This window comes from Saccostrea cucullata, unplaced genomic scaffold (genome assembly GCF_032062105.1).
Source record: "Saccostrea cucullata isolate Sc308-1 unplaced genomic scaffold, CSIRO_AGI_Scuc_v1 ctg1320, whole genome shotgun sequence".
Lineage (NCBI taxonomy): Eukaryota > Metazoa > Mollusca > Bivalvia > Ostreida > Ostreidae > Saccostrea > Saccostrea cuccullata.
In genome coordinates this window covers 1-21730 of record NW_026930614.1, presented here as the reverse complement: position 1 = coordinate 21730, position 21730 = coordinate 1, and the positions used below count along the sequence as shown (strand labels likewise).

At 32.5% G+C, this 21730-nt stretch overlaps 2 protein-coding genes across 3 annotated transcripts; both read left to right on the top strand.

The window, feature by feature from the left end:
- Positions 1–935: 935 nt before the first annotated feature.
- On the top strand, positions 936–5992 carry LOC134229263 (uncharacterized). The gene is made up of 12 exons (XM_062710975.1): positions 936–990; positions 1197–1343; positions 1989–2068; positions 2371–2442; positions 2693–2975; positions 3350–3475; positions 3649–3722; positions 3837–3908; positions 4086–4245; positions 5165–5274; positions 5437–5530; positions 5784–5992. The coding sequence occupies exons 1-12, from the start codon at positions 960–962 to the stop codon at positions 5987–5989; spliced, it is 1455 nt and encodes a 484-aa protein (XP_062566959.1). The 5' UTR covers positions 936–959; the 3' UTR covers positions 5990–5992.
- Positions 5993–8783: 2791 nt separating this feature from the next.
- On the top strand, positions 8784–21506 carry LOC134229265 (uncharacterized). Of its 2 annotated transcripts, XM_062710976.1 has the most exons (11): positions 8784–8836; positions 9292–9432; positions 12899–12978; positions 13164–13235; positions 13480–13756; positions 15842–15967; positions 16134–16207; positions 19797–19868; positions 20025–20184; positions 21126–21235; positions 21389–21506. In XM_062710976.1, exons 1-11 carry the CDS (start codon positions 8806–8808, stop codon positions 21488–21490), a joined length of 1245 nt encoding a protein of 414 aa, XP_062566960.1. In that variant the 5' UTR covers positions 8784–8805; the 3' UTR covers positions 21491–21506. The 2 variants fall into 2 exon arrangements, with proteins under 2 accessions (XP_062566960.1, XP_062566961.1); XM_062710977.1 differs by lacking the exons at positions 8784–8836; positions 9292–9432 and adding an exon at positions 11135–11266.
- Positions 21507–21730: the final 224 nt, after the last annotated feature.

Below are 21730 nucleotides of genomic sequence, written 5' to 3'. Positions count from 1 at the left end.
ATAGTACCTCAATAATTGTTACATTTCTAGGGTTTCATGTGTATTTCCTATCTCCACTTTTCATTTCATTATCCTTTTCATAAACTAGCAGGCAATGACTATGGTCATATTACTAAATATAATGAGGAGCAATATATTGTACTCTTTATCGCACTATGATAGGGAACGATTAACCATTCTAACACATACTCAGTAATTGAACTTCATTTATAAACTTCTTGTACGTCAACTATATGCAACGTCTTACTGAACGTTTCAATATTTACCAATTTCAATCAAGAGGAGTCACTGTGCTATAACAATCTATGTTTAATGAAACAATAATAGAAACTTTGTGAAGACACATTCCTAGAAAAAATAATGTGGGATCTGGTAAAACGGTGGAGTGAGCATCCCCTGAGCATCCCCCGTCAATCCCTTTGTGTGATCATCGTCAAAATTAGGAAAATATAAAAACAAAAGATGATTCAGCGAAAAAATATTGCCCTGACAATTCGTATGAAAGAGTCAGTATTCAATAGAAATTTAGATTGTTTTTGTTACCCGGGTCTTTGTTTTGACTAAAATATTTGCAAAAACGAAGTTGGGTTTTGTTTATTGAATCAACTTGGAGACATGAACTCTAATCTACATTACAATATTGAAAATGTGAACCTTATTTCGTTCGATCTAGCTGTTATTAAGTACGGACTTCTGGCTTTTCATTATCAATGCCGTTATCTTATATGATATCTGTTTAAATAAATCAACTTTTTCTAAGGTGATATGAACTTTAAAACAATGTTTTATATTCAAAAAGAACAGGAATTTTTTTTATCAATGCTATAGTTAGATGATTAAAGACATGTTTAAGGTTTAAATGTTTAAACGTTTGGTAAGAAAATATGCCGTATCTAATTCACACCTATATGTTTCCTTGGTTATCATTCTAGATAAGCAATCGGACAGTTACTATTGACATGACCATGAGGACTTTTATTGAACTCTTAGGTTTGATAATTACTTTATTGTTACTTCTAGTTTGCTATTTTTATAATCATGTATGATTCCAATCTCTAATATTTATCTGAAATTTGACATATTTATAAACTGTATACAAGTTTTCAATAAAGAAGGAACTCATTCGCTTTATTGTGCTTCAAAATTCTTCTATCAATCGACCAGAATTTATTAAAGTAATACTTAGCTCTTTTTAGGTGTAGTGATTCAGTTTGCTGCAATATCATCCCAGCAGCTGTGTGACAATATTGATGATCAAGTTTGTCAGGGTTTTGCTGCCAATGTAAACATCTGCAATGATCCATGCTTATCAAAGCTCTGTCCAAGAACATGCAATCTGTGTCGTAAGTTTTCCTTTTTGCTATTGTTGAAAGTCTCGTTACCACAATGTATAAACTAAAAGATAGTATGCCTTTTATTATGCTGAAGCAAAATAAAGTTACATCTTGTGCATGCGTTTTAAGATAGCAAAATTGACAATTATTGAAAGACGAATATCAAGAAAAAGTTAATATATAGGTATGAAGCCAAATGTTTTACGTGTCAAATAGCACACTGTGTATTTGTTTGGAGCAATTTCAAGGAAAGGGCAATTTATCGCAAAAAATGGATAAATTCCTCTCTATTCACATATCATATTCATAAAATACATGTGACAGCCTAAATTTGAAAATGTTTTCATTGCATGAGCTCTAGATAACTTACATGGACTTGTATATGAGAATCTATCTTTTATTGCTTAACAACTCTTATTTATGAAATCATCGAATTAGTAAAAAACAAATCATTTAATGAGGACAAAATGAAAGAATTTCTTGACATTACTTTAATGTTATTCAGCCCTCAAATGTTACCATTGTCTTGCCATTATTTTAATGCTATTCAGCCCTCAAATGTTACCATTGTCTTGACATTTTTTTATTTTAATGCTATTCAGCCCTCAAATGTTACCATTGTCTTGACATTTTTTTTATTTTAATGCTATTCAGCACTCAAATGTTTTCATTGTGATGGAGTGTCCTCGCCCACAATGTGCAACACAACAATGATTTGTACAGACAAATCTTATGTAAGCAATTTTATACATAAAAGAAATATAATAGAAAATACTAGAATTAATTGATCTTAAGTATAAAAAAAAATTAAGCTTCTTTCTTTACTTAATTCTTCTTTATTGAATAACTTTAAGCCATGCGGCTCATCAGTATATAAACAAAAATACATATAATGTACTTAAGGATGTTGCTTTTGTTTCCAAAATCCTTTCCTTGACTTGGACTTGGACTTTTGAGCTTGAATACTGTTCGTTATCTTCATATATTTCAAGTGATACATGTACTAATTAGGAAAGTATGTTTGTTGTTCTTGTAGTCCTGCATCGTAACTGAGTCTTTAGGAGATGATTTTTCCATCAATTACAGACAAGGCTGCGCCAGCTCAGATGTAAAGTTTTCAGTTTACAGAGATTGATGAATACGTGTTGTGTGATAAAACACAGTCAATATTTTGAAATACATAAGTATTGTTGTATATAAATGTAAGCAAATACTATTCTGAAAGCATTTACAGTCAAGATAAGCAAAATAAAATAATGACTATATATACACTTTTATTTGAAATTCCCCTTTTTATCGTAGAACTTTAAGACAATTAATTCCACCTCTTATCAATCGTAACTTTTGATTAAATCTAGGTCTGTACACGATTGTTTGGATCTGGAACACCGTCACTCATTGGACGTAGGTCAAACCTTGAGGGAGAATGTTGTGATAACGACCTTTGTAACAGGAATCGTCCTGTAGGTAAAAGGCAGGTGGACTTCTTCGATACGACAACCACAATGCGTCCAAGAACGACAACTCCTACTTTTGGAACAACCACGCCACCTATGATGACAACAATGCGTCCACGTACGACAACTCCTACGTTTGCAACACAAACAGCAACTCCCCCGATGATGACGACATCACAACAACGTAATCTTAAATATATATAGTTAAATAAAATACGTTAAATATTCTTCTTCCAGTAATAGAATGAAAATGGACGCCCTTCATCCATTGCTTTCAGTACTTGAACATGTTTTCCTCCTGAAGGATTTAGAAGGCTTAAAATTCAGAAGATAAACTTCTTTTCAAAAAGAAAGCACAGAAATATCAAAAAGATATACGCAAGTCGAAAACCTCATTTAATAATTATACTCCCACACAGCACCACGCTCTCATACTCGAGTTAATTTTTACAGAGATATTCAGTGACCTAGAATAACATGGTTGTATATTTTAAGAAGTATTCCTAAGTATGATATTGTTTTATGCAATCTTTAATTCTTATATGACATTTTTCATAGCTAACCTCTCATCCAAGTGTGATGATATTGATCATGCATCTTGTCAGCGTCTTGCCATGATCAAACGAGACATGTGTACCGATGACTGTATGGTACAAGCCTGTCCTAGAACCTGTGGAAAATGCGGTGAGGTTATGTGTACTGTCGCAAGACATTCCACCAATATATGATATTGATAATAAAGGTCATGGCTCAGCTGTCCATTAAAATAATTGGCATTAGAAGAAAAAAATATCATTTCATTGATATTTTTTGAAATCTGTGATAAAATATATTTGGTGTACCTTCTCTTTCCACAGCTGAATGTTACTCATGTCAGCATGTCTCAAATCCTGCTAACTGCACAAACCATGCTGTCTGTGAACCAGGGGAGGTAATTCTTTCCTAAAAAAATAATTACGAAAAAGTCATGGTGAATATATTAGTAATGTTACTTATAAGTTATGAAACTGTTTTATAGTACATGTGTACAATTTATCTTGAACAGAAATGCTACGTCCTGAAAACATTGAGCTTTAGTGGTGAGCAAGGATATAAAATGGGATGCATGCTTGACAGTGTATGTAATTCCTATTTAACTAGTGAATAAATATTCCATAATTTTTTTTTTTTTTTAAATCTAAATAAAATGAAATCTGCAAAAAAAGAAAATATTAATATTTTCGGTGAGATTCATTAAATATAAGACCTTTTCTAACAACATTTTATCTAAAATTCTCGAGTTTTTCTTGTTCAGGTATGCAAGCAGTTTAACACTCAAGCTGGTAATGTGTTTGGTAAAAGAAATGATCCTGTTGAGCTTTCAGTCGATGGTGACTGTTGCACGGGGGATCTTTGTAACCACGTGGCATTAACACATGGATCAACATACACCACCAAAGCACCCCCCACAGGAGGTAACGTTTAACCATTCGTATTTAATCTTCCTTGGCACCTGGTTTCACCTCTGGATTTGGTGGATTCTGTGTTTTATTACTTATTTACAGATTTGTATTGATTGTGGAATTCTCTTTAAATTGGTCATTCGTTATCTAAACTTTTTTTTTATTTTTCACTAACTAAGGATTTATATCTACATTCTAATTCAGTGAAATACAAAAAATGCTTCTAAATAGATAAAGCCTTACTACGTTTTTGGTGCAAATTAGGAAGGAAATTGGCTTTTTCAATTCCGTTTTAAAACAGGATTGCTTAATGACTCTTTTCTATTTGTATTGAGAAATGATGACTTTAAACAAGATATTCTTGTTTCATCAACCTATTTAATTTTCAATAGCTTGTCTTAAAAATCTTTTACTATAGATTTATAAAATATAAAAATTTCTTTTTATTTAACTATTTATAAATATATATTTTTATTTAGAAATTAAAATGTCTAACTGCCTTTCCTAAGCACGTTTTATAAAAAAAAGTTTTGATATGCATTGATCAACAATATTTTTTTTTTAAATTTCATTTTCACATTGTTTTGAAAAGAAATTTTCCGTTTACTCTGAAAAGAATAGAATATTAGTACAAAGTAACAAAGAACATATATTGGTCTTTCAATAAAGAAATCTTACTTCTAAAGATATGTTTGTAACATTCGTAAATAAAATATTGGCATGGCATACTATCTTTATAAAATATCAAACCACCAATAATATTGTACCATTTAAAAAAGTTTTACAACCTTTAGCATATCACAAAATGTTAACCGAAAACAGTATTCATTTGTTGCTAAATGATGATTTTACATCCTTAAAAAATAATCAAAGAAGTTAAAATATTTGAGGAACTGCTTTTTTTTAAATTTAAATATGTTCTATTTTGTAGTTGGCTGCCGATACACAGCCGCCAATCATCATTGTCCTACAAATTTTCACCTGGTTGATGGGAAATGTATGATGGTTGGACCTGGTCAAGTGTCCTATGCTAAAGCAGAGGTGCGTTATTCCCCCTGTTGGTTTTTATTTCGTTCTGAGAAATAAATTCTCAATTCAATATCTATCGAGATGTTTTAATATTTTTTTTATTTTCAAAACTTAGTATTGTTCATTTATCATAGGCAATATCCTCACATTATTGATTATCGTATTTCTTTATAGGCCTACTGCCATAGTCACTGCTCCATGTTGATGGAAAATTTCTCAGGAAAGGAAGCACATGCTATATCGTATTTCATTCAAACTCAGTTACGAGGTATGTACAACACATGCATTCCACACTATAAGAAACAAGAATACAATAATTTTTACATTTATGCTTGAGTCGATATGACATTTTTTTCTCTTTTCAAAGAAATTAATTTAAAACGGATTTCATCTTAGAACAAAAACAAATTTGTTTACAAGACGTTTATAATACAAGATATTTTATGGTTTGCCTATTTTAGAGTGACTGATTCTTTGTCTCCCTTTAAATTCCCTCCCTAACTTACACCCATATGTTGTAGGTCGATCAAATTATGTATACATTGGAGCTCAGGATGCTGATCACGATGGAGATTATACCTGGAACGTTGCCGGGACTGTTGTAGCCCACTCTTCATCCCCCGTTAGTGGACACTACTGTCTGACCTACTCTTCATCAACAAGAGGAGTACATCCGGTCTCGTGCACGTCACTTCACTACTTCCTGTGTCAAGCTCCAATGAAATAAAATGGGAATAAAGTTTTATATATATTATACTGATTTTTTTTCCCTTGACAATGAAGTTTATTAAATTACTTGCATTGAATAAATGTTTTTATTTAAAATGAAAAGAAGAGAATGCAAGTAGTGTATGGGGATAAAAATACGATTGCGCCACGTTACAAGTAGACCTATATTTTTTTCATATACACTGTATGAAGCAAAACTTCTTCAAAAACTTATATGTTAAAAGAAAAAAAAATTCTGTCGTCTTCAACTCTATATATAGATATATCTTGTAGGTATTATAAAATAATACTAGCTACTGAAAGGCTTTTCATATTATGAGATTTACTTTTATCAGTGGAAAAGTTGTGGATATAAATTAAAATTTCTTTTTGGAAAAAAAATTTGCATGGGAACTTGGACTATATCTTTTGGCATCAGATTAGCAAATATTTTAATAGCATTTTGTAAAAAAGTATATTAAAGATTTTATTTTATCCAAATTCGATAGTTAAATGAAAAACTTAAACATAACTTGCAAGGTTTTTTTAGCATTGAGATGTTACGTACAACTGTGATGGCGTGACGTCAGTAAATGATTGCAACGCAGCCTATACTCTCCAAGTTAAGACCATGTTTGCATATATATATATATACAACTATTTATAACATATAACATTAGATAAGAGACGATCTATAAAAATCATCATTATATTTATTTAAAATTTTCAGAAAATAGTGGAAAATAGTCATTTCAATTCAATTTCAAAAAGAAAATTGTATAGTTCATTAAACAGTTTAAATACTTCGTATCAAGTATGTACGTATTAGTAGCATATATTTATGTTCCCCAAACGAAGTTGGGGAACATATTGTTTTTACTCTGTTTCTTTTTCTTATTAATTTTTTTCTCTTCTTCCTGGGAAAATTTTGTCCACGAGTGATCTTGTAAACTATACATCCGACTTAGGTGAAACCTTTTTAGGGTAAGTAGGCATGTTATGTAGAGTTGCCGAACGAAGGTCATTTTGCGTGCACGTGCTTGCAAGAGCGGGCACATGCAACACGTGAATAACAAATATAATGTATATTGCCGTAATTTTTCTATTTTTTAAAGAAACGTTTTGAAACTCAAAATATAAAGACATACAGTGGACCTTCAGATATCCGGACGCCAGATATCCGGATGCTTCAGTATCCGCACGATTTTTCATCGGAACGAAATTTTTAAATGTTATTTTGTCTTGTTTAACTGGTGATTCAGATATCCAGATGCTTCACATATCCGGACAAATTGACAGGGAACCAAAGCGTCCGGATAAATGAGGGTCCACTGTATTAGTAGTATAAACAAAACGACATGGTCAAAATAGCAAGATCTCATGCGCATGCACGTGCGCTTCGCTCTGATTGGCTGAAACTAAAGTCTCAATATTTTTCTTGTTTTACGTCATAATCCTTTGAAATTTTGAACATAGTCATATATTATAAAGATCTACAGCATGATATATAAGAATTTTCATGAAAGCACGTACATGCACGTGTGCTGGCAAGAGGGAGCACGTGCAAGACGTGAAATGGCCAATATAATGTATATTGCCTTAACTTTTATATTTTTTATGAAATGCTTTGAAACTCATAATGTAAGGATATATTAGTAGTATAGACAAGATGACATGGTCAAAATAGCAAGATCTCACGCACATGCACGTGCGCTTTGCTCTGATTGGCTGAAACTAAAGTCTTAATATCTTTCTTGTTTTTCGACGAAATCCTTTGAAAATTTGAACATAGCCATGCATTGGGATATCCTACAACATGATATATAGCAATTATCATGAAAACACGTGCATGCACGTGCGCTGCAATCTGATTGGCTGAAACTTTAAATAGCTATAACTCCCTTGGTTTTCAACCAAACGGGGTGGGATTTGACACATAGATATATTGAACTTCTACAAGACGGTATGGTCACCATGTACATGCATACACATGCGCTGTAATCTGATTGGCTGAAACTTTAAAAAGCTATAACTCCCTTGGTTTTCAACCAAATGGGGTGGGATTTGGAACATAGATATATTGAACTTCTACAAGACGGTATGGTCACCATGTACAAGCATACAAGTGCGCTGTAATCTAATTGGCTGAAACTTTAAAAAGCTATAACTCCCTTGGTTTTCAACCAAACGGGGTGGGATTTAGAACATGGATAGATGTAATGGACTTCTACAAGAAGATATGGTCACCATGCTCATGTATACACGTGCTTGCACGTGAAATGAATTAAATCAAAAATACACTTGAATGAACGTATTTTTAAATACGTTTGGATTAAATACTTTAATATTTAGTATATTTATATATATGGATTGTGTAGACAGGATGATATGGTCATTACGCACATACATTCACATGCGCACGCGTGCAATGCTAAAATCTGAATGAATTTGGCGTTGTTAAAGTCTCAAATGCATAGATTTTGGGCTATTTATTGAAGCGTACAGGGAATATGGCACCAGAAGGGAGTTGGGAAGCGTTTGGGGAACATCTGTAACGGTCCCAGTTACAATTAGCACTAGTTCATATTGCATCCTTACAGAAATGCGTTATATCCGAATCATATGGAGCGGACTTGTATACAAACTTGGATGTACAGCATCGGATGTAATTCAACTTACGACACTAAATTACTATACATAACCCATTATCCCAATTCAAGACATTGCCCTTTAAGTGAAATGTGTTCTGCAATTAAATATATTATTATGTAATTTATTGCATGGTTTTGTTTCTCTGCAAATATATAGATAAGCAATCGAACAGTTGATATCGACATGACCATGAGGGCTTTCATTCAACTCTTAGGTATGATATACTTTATTGTTACTTCCAGTTTTCTGTTTATTTAATTCTTATTTGCGCTGTAAGTTAGCAGTTGATCAGTCATATTTTTGAAAGCAGATTCAGAGAATGTTTCAAACATATTATAACAGTATTTATTGGACTAAAGTTCAAAGTAGATAATAAATTAGGGACACGTATGTTATCACAATGAACAGAATATAATTTCAAAAAAAAAATTTGGATTCTTTCGCATTTTATTTTTGTTAATTTTAGCTTTTTATTTGTTTCGTTTCTTTTTTGCAAGAAATAACAATAATCACGCATGATTCCGATCTCTGATACTTATCTATAATTTGACATATATACCTGTATAGTGTTCAATAAAGAAGGAACTTGTACGTTTTATTTCACAACAAAATTCTTATATCAATCGATCAGAATTTATTGAAGTAATACTTAGCTCTTTCTCGGTGTAGTGATCCACTTTGCTGCAATATATTCCCAGCAGCTTTGTGACAATGTTGATGATCAAGCGTGCCAAGGTTTTGCTGCCAATATTAATATCTGCATTGATCCATGCTTATCAAAGATCTGTCCAAGAACATGCAAATTTTGTCGTACGTTTTTTTCTCTTTTTTGTTGATAAAATTCTTGTTGTAACAATGAATACCCTAAAAATAGTATTTCTTAAATAATGAATATGTATGAAGGTACCTGGCAAATAACACCTTGAGTATATTTGTAGACAATTCTTGCAATTTATTGCAAAAAATGGATAAATACCTTAATATCTGTGTAATAAAGTTAATCCAAGCCTTTGCTTACTTTTTGTGTGCATGTGTGGGTGCTTAGTTTTTGTTGATTTATTTTGGGTTAATGAGTAACCGTAGACGACAGATTATTCTTCAAAGTTGATCTTTTTTTGAATTTCTAATAAAGTACAGCTATTGTAAATCTTTTATTTGATTGGCTATTTGAGACAAAAAGAATGATTTATAGTGATTTCATTACAGTGTATCAGATATTTGTAAAGTTAATTACTGATTTATTTTTTGGGGGGTGTGGTGTGAAAGGAGGGATAGAGTTTTATTTTGTTGTTTATTTTCATTAATATTTTTTAGGGTTAATTTTACAATTTCTTCTTTTATCTCAGCCGTACAAAATTCCAAAGAAATCGTTACATATGGTGGCAGCGGTGGTATTTTTAAGGCAGGTTGAGTGTTAATGGTTTAGAATAGTAGAAAAGGTTCACTATAATTGTGTTTCTAATTTCATAGTATGTTTTTTAACTACTAGTCACACACTGAAAGGCTACTCATTGGTTGGAGGTGGTTGTTGTTCTCTAGAATAATGATGTCTTTACTTTAGTTGGGTTCAGGAGGTTATTGATAAAGGTCATGATTTGTCTACGTGTATTGAGGTGTGGAAACATGCCAGTGCAGTTGAGCAGGAGGAGAGAATAGTTAGACGAGAACAGGAGATAAAGGAGATTGAGCTGCAAGAATCAAACTGGAGAGAGATACTCAAGAAAATAAAGTGCTTCATGAAAAGGATTTGAGGAGAGGACGCTATTGGTAAGAATGAAAGAGTTACAAATGCAGGAACATGCGACGAAAGAGAAAGCGACTATACAGTAACCTGGTACAACTGAAAAGGAGACGAAGCACAAGGTCAAGCATATCTTGCCCAAATATGTTGAAGTATAGGACATAGATGTTTTCTTAAAATCCTTTGAACTGCTCGCAACACTCCACAAATGGCAAAAAGCAGCATGGGCTTTGAGATTAGTTCCAAATCTGAAAGGTAGTGTACTTGACACTTATGACTATGACGTCACAAAGAAAGCTATTCTTTCTGAAAAGGTACAATCTCACGGCAAGTACGTACAAAGATAAGTTCAGGGTTTGCAAACAATATACTGGTGAGACATTTAGAGAGTTTTTTAGCCGTTCTATAAATTACTTTGACCACTGGTGCCAAAAAAAAAAAATAAACAAAAACTGCTGCTTTTATTGTTCCTACGCGTGAACAACTTAATATCAGTTCTTCCAGAGATATCAAAGTCTGGTTGAAAAAAAAACAACCAAAGTCTGTGGAAGAAATGGTAGATTAAGCAGGGTAATTACTCGACGTCGAAAACTGACCCTTTTGCCTGTAGAAAAAGCGTCATCAACCTAAAAATTTCCACACTCTACGTGAAGAAAAATGATCCGCTAACTTCTAACTCCGTCTATCCTATATTTGAATAAACAAGAAATGTGTAATTTTTTAACATCCGGTGATTTAATACATTCGAGGTTGTTTTTCCAACCTCTGACGGAAGGACCCGAGATGATGCAAGTGTTTGTTCGAGGTGTGAAACATGTACTAAGGAATGCTTGCAAAGTGTCATATTTCTGTGTTTTCCCTAGCCGGTGAAAGTATTTGTTTTGTTGGTCAGTATTCAATATTGTAAGTATGTTCTTTTGTTTTGGGCTTTACTGTGTGTAAATTTATTTTAAGGTTAGTTAAACGTATGATATTTACAATGTGTAAGGCGTGAGGGGTGTTTGGCTCGACGGAGACCAATAAGAGATGTGTGATAAGAAGCTTACTATTCATGCAGATGCTGAGATTGGATTGTTTTAAAAAACTTAGTACATTTATTCCAAGCCGGAGAGTGAAACCAGCGAGTCCGGGTCTCAAACTACCGTGGTGAATTCTCTGTAGTCGATTGTCCGCATGTGTGGTTATCATGGAGCCGATCAGCACGTGGTGGCGAGAGCATTCCAGTGTGACTAGTGATTTTATTGAACAGATTTGTATGTCATTGTGAATAAAATCTAAGAAAGAAATTTCCAAAAGCTTTTATACAGATTTTTCATTAAAGATGAACTTTTTCTAAATTATAATAAAAGTACAGCCATTGGAAATCTTTGTATCTGATAAGCTATTTGAGTTTTGGGTGTGGTGTGAAAGGAGGGAGAGAAAATATTTTTTTGTTGTTGTTTATTTTCATAAATAATTTTTTGGGGATTCATTCAAAAATTTGTTCTTTTATCTCAGCTGTACAAACTACCACAGAACTCATTACAATCTAAATGTTAAATTAATTTCGGTATTAAAAAAAACCGTTGTGTACATATTTTATTATTTTCCTTTCCAACCACAATCAAATAAGAACATAACTCCTTTAACAGAATAAAAATGGTCATATATTGAAACATGCAATAAATGACAGTGAATCAAAGGCACAATGTAAAAACATGTACAAAAGTTACTAAAGTTATATACATCAACATTAAAGTTGAGAGAGAAATAAAATCATGTTTGTACCGGAGAGCAACGAATTGCAACAAATGTCTAGATACAATGAGGGCATGACTGACATAATTTCTACAACCAAATGGGTCTCAAGAATGGCGTCAATCTGAAAAAGGGGCGTTAACCCCAAAATTATATACATTATCTTGTACTTGCAATGAAATCAGTCCAAACTTGAAAGTGGAATATTTTGTTTTCATTGCATGTACCAGATACTGTCCATATTATACTATATGCGAATGATTTCTATTTTGTTTAATGCCTAGAGCTTCTTCAATAAATCATAGAACTAATAATGATTCATTTAATCAGGGCAGAAATGAAACAGTTTCTTGGGGCATTATTTTAACAGGTTTGGACCACTCACCCAAATGGGATATAATAGTCCGTTTGGGATAAAATATCCCAAATGGGATATAAATTTTTATTTTGGCAATAAATATTATAAATCCGCATCAATGCACTTAAAAAGGAAGATGTGTTTTGGTAAGCAAGTTTTTCTGCAACCCTACAGTTTGTAAGATTGATCCCCAACAAGTTATGGAACTTCCGAGGGATCAATCTCCTGAACAATGGCCATACAGAAAAACTTGTGAACCAAAAGTTATACCTTTATACCCCCCGGTAATTTTCCTGTTGCGGATTTATGATATTTATATCCAAAATAAAAAATTTCATTTCTTGCACTGTAAATTCATATCCCATCTGGACTATCATATCCCAAACTGACTATTATGTCCCATTTAGGCGAGTGATCCCAACCTGTTTAATGTTATTCAGCCCTCAAATGTTACGATTGTAATGGGTTGTCCTCGCCGACAATGTGCAACACCACAGTGATTTGTTCAGACAATTCTTATGTAAGTAACTTTAAAAATTCTTCCGTTTATTATTTCAAAAGAGAATGTTAATTGATGTCGAGTAAAAGATTTTTTTTTTGTTATGAAGTTCAACATTTTTGGTTTATTTATTCAAAAAAGTTTACTATGTTTCCAAAACCTTTTACTTGATACTATTTAGAATAGCATCTTTGTTGTTCTTTCAGTTTTGCTTCGTAACTGAGTCTTTAGGAGATGATTTTTCCATCAATTACAGACAAGGCTGCGCAAGTTCAGATGTAAATGTTTTCTGTTTATAAAGATTAATAAATAAGTGATATTGGTTAAGACATAGTAAATATTTTAAATTGTTTACTAAAATATTGTTATATAAATTTTATACTACTTTGAAAGCATTTACAGTCGAGAAAAGAAAAATAAAACAATGACTAAATATACACTTTTATTTGAAATTCCCCTTATTATTATAGAACTTTAAGACAAATCCACCAAGTTTCAATCGTAACTTTTGATTAAATCTAGGTCTGTACACGATTGTTTGGATCTGCAACACCGACACTCATTGGACGTAGGTCAAACCTTGAGGGTGAATGTTGTGATAATGACCTGTGTAACAGAAATCGTCCTGTTGGTGAAAGACAGGTCGACTTGTTTAACTTTACATCAGCTAAGAGAACGACAACACCTTCGTTTGGAACAACCACGCCACCTATGATGACAACAATGCATCCACGAACGACAACTCCTACATTTGCAACACAAACAACAACTCCGCCGATGATGACGACATCACAACAACGTAATAGTATATAGATACTTAATATATGGATAATCCAATAAAAGGTCTCAGTGGTCGGAATCAAATACTTAAAATGAAGAAGAAAAACACGAAAAACTTCAGTAAAGCTTAGGCCTTTCATTCTATCTTCTGAAGCTTTACTAAATAAACAACTGTAGTATCATTGTAACGTTACACTATAATTCGCGGAGTATATGACGTCGATATAATAAAGTTGTTGTGATGTGCTTTAGTAATCTAGTACAATACCTGTATTTAATAAGTAGAAATTGTGAAAAAAGGTGAGGGGTAACATAGGTTACATTCCACCTGAGCTGTGGACTCCGGACGGGACAGTGTCGACAGACGTCTGTATAGATCCAGGGTATAATCACAACAATTGAGCTGTGACGTATACAAATATATGCATTCCGAACCCGAACTATTTTATAAAACCATTATCACTATAAAGTCAAATGTTCTATGACGTCAGATTGTTGCGTACAGGTAAAAGTACGGGAAATTTTTTATTGAGGTTGGCTCCTGATATTTAAAGTCTTAAACTTTTTTGTCAAGTATGTTTTTACTCTCTACACACACGGCTTAATTAAAAATCAAATTAAAATATGGTAGTCATTATACTTCTTTTGGCGCTACAGTACATTAAATATGACCTTTTTGCACTGAAATGTGTGTCTTCATAAAAAAATTACATTTTCAAAGTTTTCTCTCCAATATTTTTATCCAAATAAAGCATGGAACAAAATAAACTATAAATCTATTTAAAAAAGACTTTTTTAAATTGTGACTAAGAAAAAATTTCAAATTGCTGTGCATAATAAATTATTTGACCTTTCTGTACTCACAAAATGTGATTTTTCTGACATTGAAAATTAAATAAGCAAGAAAATTATTTTAAAGTCTTAAACTTTTGCAGAATTTAAGCAGAAAAGTCAGTTATTTTAATCATTCAGAAAAGAAAATCAAAAGTGCGAGTATATGATGTAATTTTTTAGATATTACTACAAACGTGCCAATTTTGTATTAAATTTTGCCCATTTTTTCCTGGACTTTCAGAATATATTTACTATATTTGTCATAATTCATCGAAAGAATTCATAAGAAATAATTCAATAGATATTTCAGAACAAGCATAACACATTTCACCGCAAAAAAGTTTTGTGTGCAACCAGCATGAAAAATAGGGGGAAATTGGAATCTAAAATTAACAGCACTGTATATAGTTAAAAAGGGGAAAATTTATCATTTTCTTCTAAAAAGCCTTCCGACACAAAATATAGTTCTTGTCTTAATCTATCATGGTCCCCTGTATCATCCTTACCAAGGCAGCGACGTGGAGATTACGAAGCATAACAGGGACAGGGAACCAGGCTAGTCTTAATCCTACTTCAATCGATTTTAATAGCGGTTTTTGCAATGGATATAGTTTAATTTGCATTGTAGAATCTAAATTCAATGTTAAAATCTTAAAAATGATTAATGAATAAAGGTCCAGACCAAATTCGACGCAAAAGTACAAGATCGTTCTTTTTGAAGTCTAAAAATTTCCCGTCTTTTTACCTGTACGCAATGAACTATTAACTATGACGTAATAACGACGTCATATGCTTCGCGAATTATCGTGTAACGTTACTATATTAGTTAATTTTTGTAAAACCTCAGAAGATAGAATGAAAGGCCTAAAGCTTTACAGAAGCATTTCGTATTTTTCTTCTTAATTTTAGATACTTATATTGTATACATTGAATACTCTTGCTCAAGTAATGAAACGCAAATAGACGCCCTTCCTTCGTTGCTTTCAATACTTGAATAAGTTTTACTCTTGAAAGCTTAAGAAGGTTTTAAATTCAGATGAATATGCCCTTTTTTTCATTAGAGCACTCACAGAACTGTCACAAATTGTACGCAAGTCTATAATCCCCAACCATACATACACATATGACCTCACACACACTTTCATATTCGAGCTCATTTCATAGAGATACTTAGAAGTCTTAAGCAATTTGTAACATTGATAAAGTATTCCTTTACATAATGGTATCCTATACAATCTTTTTTTTTTTTTGGTTCATATATTTTTCATAGCTAACCTCTCATCCAAGTGTGATGATATTGATCATGCATCTTGCCAGCGCCTCGCCATGATCAAACGAGACATGTGTACCGATGACTGTATGGTACAAGCCTGCCCCAGAACGTGTGGAAAATGCGGTGAGGTTACACTTACTGTTACAAGACATTTCACTAATATTTGATGTTGATAATAAAGATCACGGATCGACTGTCCATTAAAATGGCTGACATAAGAATTATAATCTTATTGATCTTGTTTGAATTTTGTGATAAAATATATTTGTCGTACCTTCTTTCTCCACAGCTGAATGTTACTCATGTCAACATGTCTCAAATCCTGCTAACTGCACAAACCATACTGTCTGTGAGCCAGGGGAGGTAATTCTTTCATATTGAATTCCTAACAGAAATAATTACGAAAAGGTAATGGTGAATATAATAGTAACACTGCTGGTAATGTGCTAATTGAGAAAATCTTGGCTTCGGACACTAGCTACTATTGGTCTACATCAATAAGGCAGTTTATGTCAAATAAACGTTCAGAGATGATTTCATTAAGTCGTAATGAACATTTTTTAAAGTCGTAATTAGTAAATAAATGTTCAGTATGGTTTTATGCAGTAGAATTGCTTGTTGGTTGAACACATGTAAGGAGCAATCCAGGAACTGCTTTAGATTACACCCGTTCAATGTATTTTACTGAATCTATTCATATTTGCTTTTTACATGTTGAACATTACATTAGTGCTAGCGCTCTCGAGCGCTAGCAACTACGTTAGTCGAAATTCCTTGAATACGCATGCTCGGCTTCACGGTCGTGCATTCTGGGAAAACTGTGAAAACTACTATAGATAGACCGTACGATAACAATTGTATCATGTTGTAGCATTAAATTACTATGTTTATTTATTGTGTAGCTTACACTTTAAAGATAACTACATATTTGTAATACTTCATAATTTCCTTTTTTCTGACGGAAAAGCCCGAGTCATTATCTGATTGTTCTAAACAAAGACCAATCGCAACTTCTCGGGCCTTTCCGACTAACGGAAAAACGACCTCGAATGCATACGGTAGACGCCATGACAACCCTCCTTTTTCATTATCTTTGAAATAAATGCATGGAGACCTTTTATCTGTGGAATATGGAGTTTTACTTTATTCAATGTAATGATATTACCTAAAATATACTACAGAAGGGACTTCTAACTCCGTCTATCCTACATTTGACTAAACAGGAAATGTATAACTTTTTAACATCCGGCGATGTTAATACATTTGAGGTTGTTTTTCCGACCTCTGACGGAAAGACCCGAGATGATGCGATTGAACAAAGACAGGGGAGGGTTTTTTTTTTTACGTCTAAGCACAACCAAAGATAGATTCTAATTTCTGATTGGTCAATTCAGCCAATCTTACAAATTCCAGAAACATGAATTTACACTAAAAATAACGAATAAATCCATTATTTATTTTTAAAAAATCTGATGTGTACTTCTTTTAACCTAACATTTATTGACAAAGATGACCCAAAGGACCAAGCTACTTCACATCTTCACATTCGGAACTCTCTGGATTTCTTTATAATACACATACACTCTGAGTTATTTCTATATTCATTTTAACTCCCCTGTATTTTCTTTGCAGTATTGCCAAGAAATTCTATTCTTAAACCAGCTCATAATGCTTCAATCGGCATCTTCTCCACATTATACAGAGTCTCCCCATAAATGTTCCGTTGGGCCAAAAATCCAATAGGTTAACATCCCCCCTCCTCGTTTCTTTACCATTTAACACTATGAAAATTTTGATTAGTCCAAATATTACAGAGCCCCGTTGTATTAAGAATATTCTGTATGAAAGATATCCATGGATTACTAATCCCATTTTTAGTGTATTTATAATAAAGATGTAAAGAAATAATTCTACAGATCTTATTCTCATTTCCATGCATCAATTTCCCCCAATAAGATATCACTCTTGTATAAATGCGCACATGCATCGGGTAACGTCCAATTTCCCCATATACCATAAAACTCGGTGTACTAGATTTTAAGTTTAAAATATATTTCAAAAATCTTAAATGTAGACGTTCGATAATATCAATATTTTCAAATCCCCATAGTTCACATCCATATAACAAAACAGGAACAACAACTTTATCAAAAAGATCTAGCTGACAGTCCAGAGATAGATTATATAAACGAATTTTTCTTATAATGCCGTACATTGCCTTTTGTGCTTGGTTACATAAGTGTTTCTTGGCCTTTGAAAAAGACCCTGATCTTGAGAATAAAATACCTAGATAATTGAAATCTTTAACAGTTTCTAAAACATCGTCATTGTATTTGAATGTATTTTGGGGGGGTCGTCCTTTTGAAAAAATGACAATTTTTGTTTTCTTAACATTAACATGGAGTTTCCACGTTTTGCAATATACAGAAAATTCATTTAACGCATGTTGTAAATCATTTGCGGTTTCAGCTAAAATAACCGTATCATCAGCATAAAATAAAATAAACAGCTTGATAAAAATGTTAAGATCATCCTCAATCTCTTTTGAAAAATTCTCTAAACCGTTAACATTCTTTTCTGTAAGATAATTTTCTAAGTCATTGATATACAATGAAAATAAAAAAGGTGAAAGATTTTCACCTTGTCTAACCCCGACATTGCAGTTAAAAAATTCAGAAGACACACCATTCACATTAATTCTCGATTTTATGCCTGCATACATATTTCTAATATAGTTGAAACACTTCCCACTAACACCGTTTGAAAATAATTTGTACCAAAGGCCGTCTCTCCATACAGTATCAAAAGCCTGTTTAAAATCGATGAACGCACAGTATATTAACCTTTTTTTGCTATCTATAAGGGCTTGTGACAGAAAATGCAAAATCAATATATTGTCTAAAGTAGAATATCCCTTTATAGACACATAAGCAGATGAATATCAATGATCATAATTGATAAAATAGTCATCAAAGATGATTACCGGCCTTTGCGACCAGGACAAACACAACCGATGTTATGTAAGCCAAAATTCAACAAATTATCAATGATGTTTGATTTACAACGAGACGCAGAGCAAATTTGGTAGACACCATTTTGGGAGTAGTTCATACTGTTTTAAGGAAACATTTGACTTTGACAAGCTTAGTACTCAATGGTACCCTTTGTTTTGACAAATGAGTGAAAGCGAAAGCTAGTAAGAATTAATATCCAAACTATTATTTTAAGAAAATAAAAAACTGTAATTATCCACTTTTTTTTAGAAATTTGAACAGATAATGAAACTTAAATCCGTTGCTTTGAACCCTGAAGAAAATTTTACTTGACCAAAATAGGTTTTATTTGCCATATTCTTCAAGAGTAGTGGTCTTATCGTTCAGATTTTTATTCGAGGAAGCCGTTCAATTTCTGGAAGACTCTAAAAATCCATTTTTTGAACACAAAAAATTCTAAAGGTTATTGAGAAGAAGAAACCAGAATCTAGTACTTTAATTTTCTTTCTGATGACGTTAAAACTCTAGTTATTGGCAAATTCCTCAGATAGAATTCATTTAAAGCACATTATTTGTGACCATGGCATGCATAACGTTTGTTAAAGTTTATTTTATCCACTTAGCTGTCCAATTAGTCAAGTAGTCCTTTTAATATAATTATATCATTCGAATGCGAGTACACGTAAAACACGATGTAAACATCAACTTACATATTTTCGATATCAAGCACTTTTCGGATATGAAAGCAATCCAATCGCTAAACTATGTAATAAATTTGCTTTCTGAAAATGATTTTTATTGTGTTATTTCAAAAAATATATATTTAATCAGACAATTCACAGGTGCCAATAGTAGTCAGTGTCCGAAACCAAGATTTTCTCGATTCGCACATTACCAGCAGTGAGTAATCTTACTTCTAAGTTCTGCAATAATTTTATAGTACAATTTATCTTGAACAGAAATGCTACGTCCTGAAAACACTGAGCTTTAGTGGTGAGCAGGGATATAAAATGGGATGCATGCTTGACAGTGTAGGCAATTCCTATTGAACGAACGAATAAATATTCCAGATTTTTTTTTAAATAAAATGAACTTTGTGAAAAAGATATATTTTCTGTGAGATTCATCAAATATAGGAACTTTTCTAACACATTTTTATCTCAAATTCTTGAGTTCTTCTTGTACAGGTATGCAAGCAGTTTAACACTCAAGCTGGTAATGTGTTCGGTAAGAGAAATGATCCTGTTGAGCTCTCAGTGGATGGTGATTGTTGTACAGGAGATCTTTGTAACCACGTGGCATTGACACATGGGTCAACATTCACCACCAAAGCTCCATTCACGGGAGGTAATGTATAACCATTAAATTTAACACCTTAAGGGAGTCGACTGGGGTTTTATTGTGTAAAAACTACACTAGCGAAACTCTTCATTTTTATACCATATATGACTTACAATACCTTCGATGCACATGCAAAGTTTGGGGAAAATCTACCGTCCATGTATTTTTAAGGGACCGTCTCAAAATACAAGTACATCAACTACGTGATTAAAAAAAATTTAAATACTCTTTTCTTTAAGAGCTTCAGTTTATCATAGCACCAAAAACACACTCAACGTCAAGGTACCTATCAGTTGAAAAATCGGTGAAAAATTCTGTTATATAAAATTGTAATTACATATTTAAACCTTTAATTTCTTAGTTTTGTGTAATTTTATTAATTAAGTGAAAAAGAATGCTTTAAAACAGTAAATACGCTTCTTATTTTACTATGATGGGCGAAACATTGCGCATTGAAAACCACAGTTGCCCCCCTTAATTATTACTTAACTATTCATAGATATTTTTATGATAAAAATAAAATGTCTCACTGACTTTCATAAGCAAATTTTATAAGACAGTTATGTTATGTATTGATCAACAATTTTTGAAAATAGATTTCATGTTTCAAATTGTTTTGAAAAAGATTTTTTTTTTTCCATTTACTCTAAAAAGAACAGAATAGTAATACGAAGTAACAAAGAGCTTATATTGGTCTTTCAATCAAGAAATCTTACCGGTAATTCCAGAAATATGTTTTAAATACTCGTAATATAAAATATTGGTATGGCATAGAATCTAAAAAATGTAAATAATAATAAAAACGTTTGGCATATTACAAAAAGGTAACTTAAAAAAGTATTTATTTGCTGCTAAATGATAATTCAAACATACCTAAGAAATAACCAAAAAGTGAAAATGTTTGAGGACCTGTTTTTCTTTTAATTTCGAAACGTTCTGTTTTGTAGTTGGCTGCCGATACACAGTTTCCAGCCATAATTGTCCTACAAACTTCCACCTGGTTGATGGGAAATGTATGATGGTTGGACCAAGTCAATTGTCCTATGCTAAAGCAGAGGTGGAAAATTATACCTTTCGGTGTTCTTATTTCGTTCCGAGACACAAATTCACGATCTAATCTCTATCGACCCTTTTTTTGTTTCAAAATTTAGCATTGTTGATTTATCATAGGTAATATCCTCACATTATGGAATATTGTATTTCTTTATAGGCATACTGCCATAGTCATTGCTCCATGTTGATGGAAAATTTCTCAGAAAAGGAAGCACAGGCTATATCGTATTTCATTCAAAGTCAATTGCGAGGTATGTAAACAAGAATACAATACATTTCTTATGATTCCTAGTTTCATTTGTACACTTAGGCTAGAGTTGCGGTGACGGAATATTTGTTTTGTCTTAATTTTCAAATTAATTTAAAAGCAGATTTCAAAAAAAAAATCTCCATGAGATGTTTTTGATATGAGATATTTCATAGTTTGTCCATTTTCCAGGATACAATTAACGAATCAAACTTTATATTTCTTCCCTAATCACCACCTATATGTTGTAGG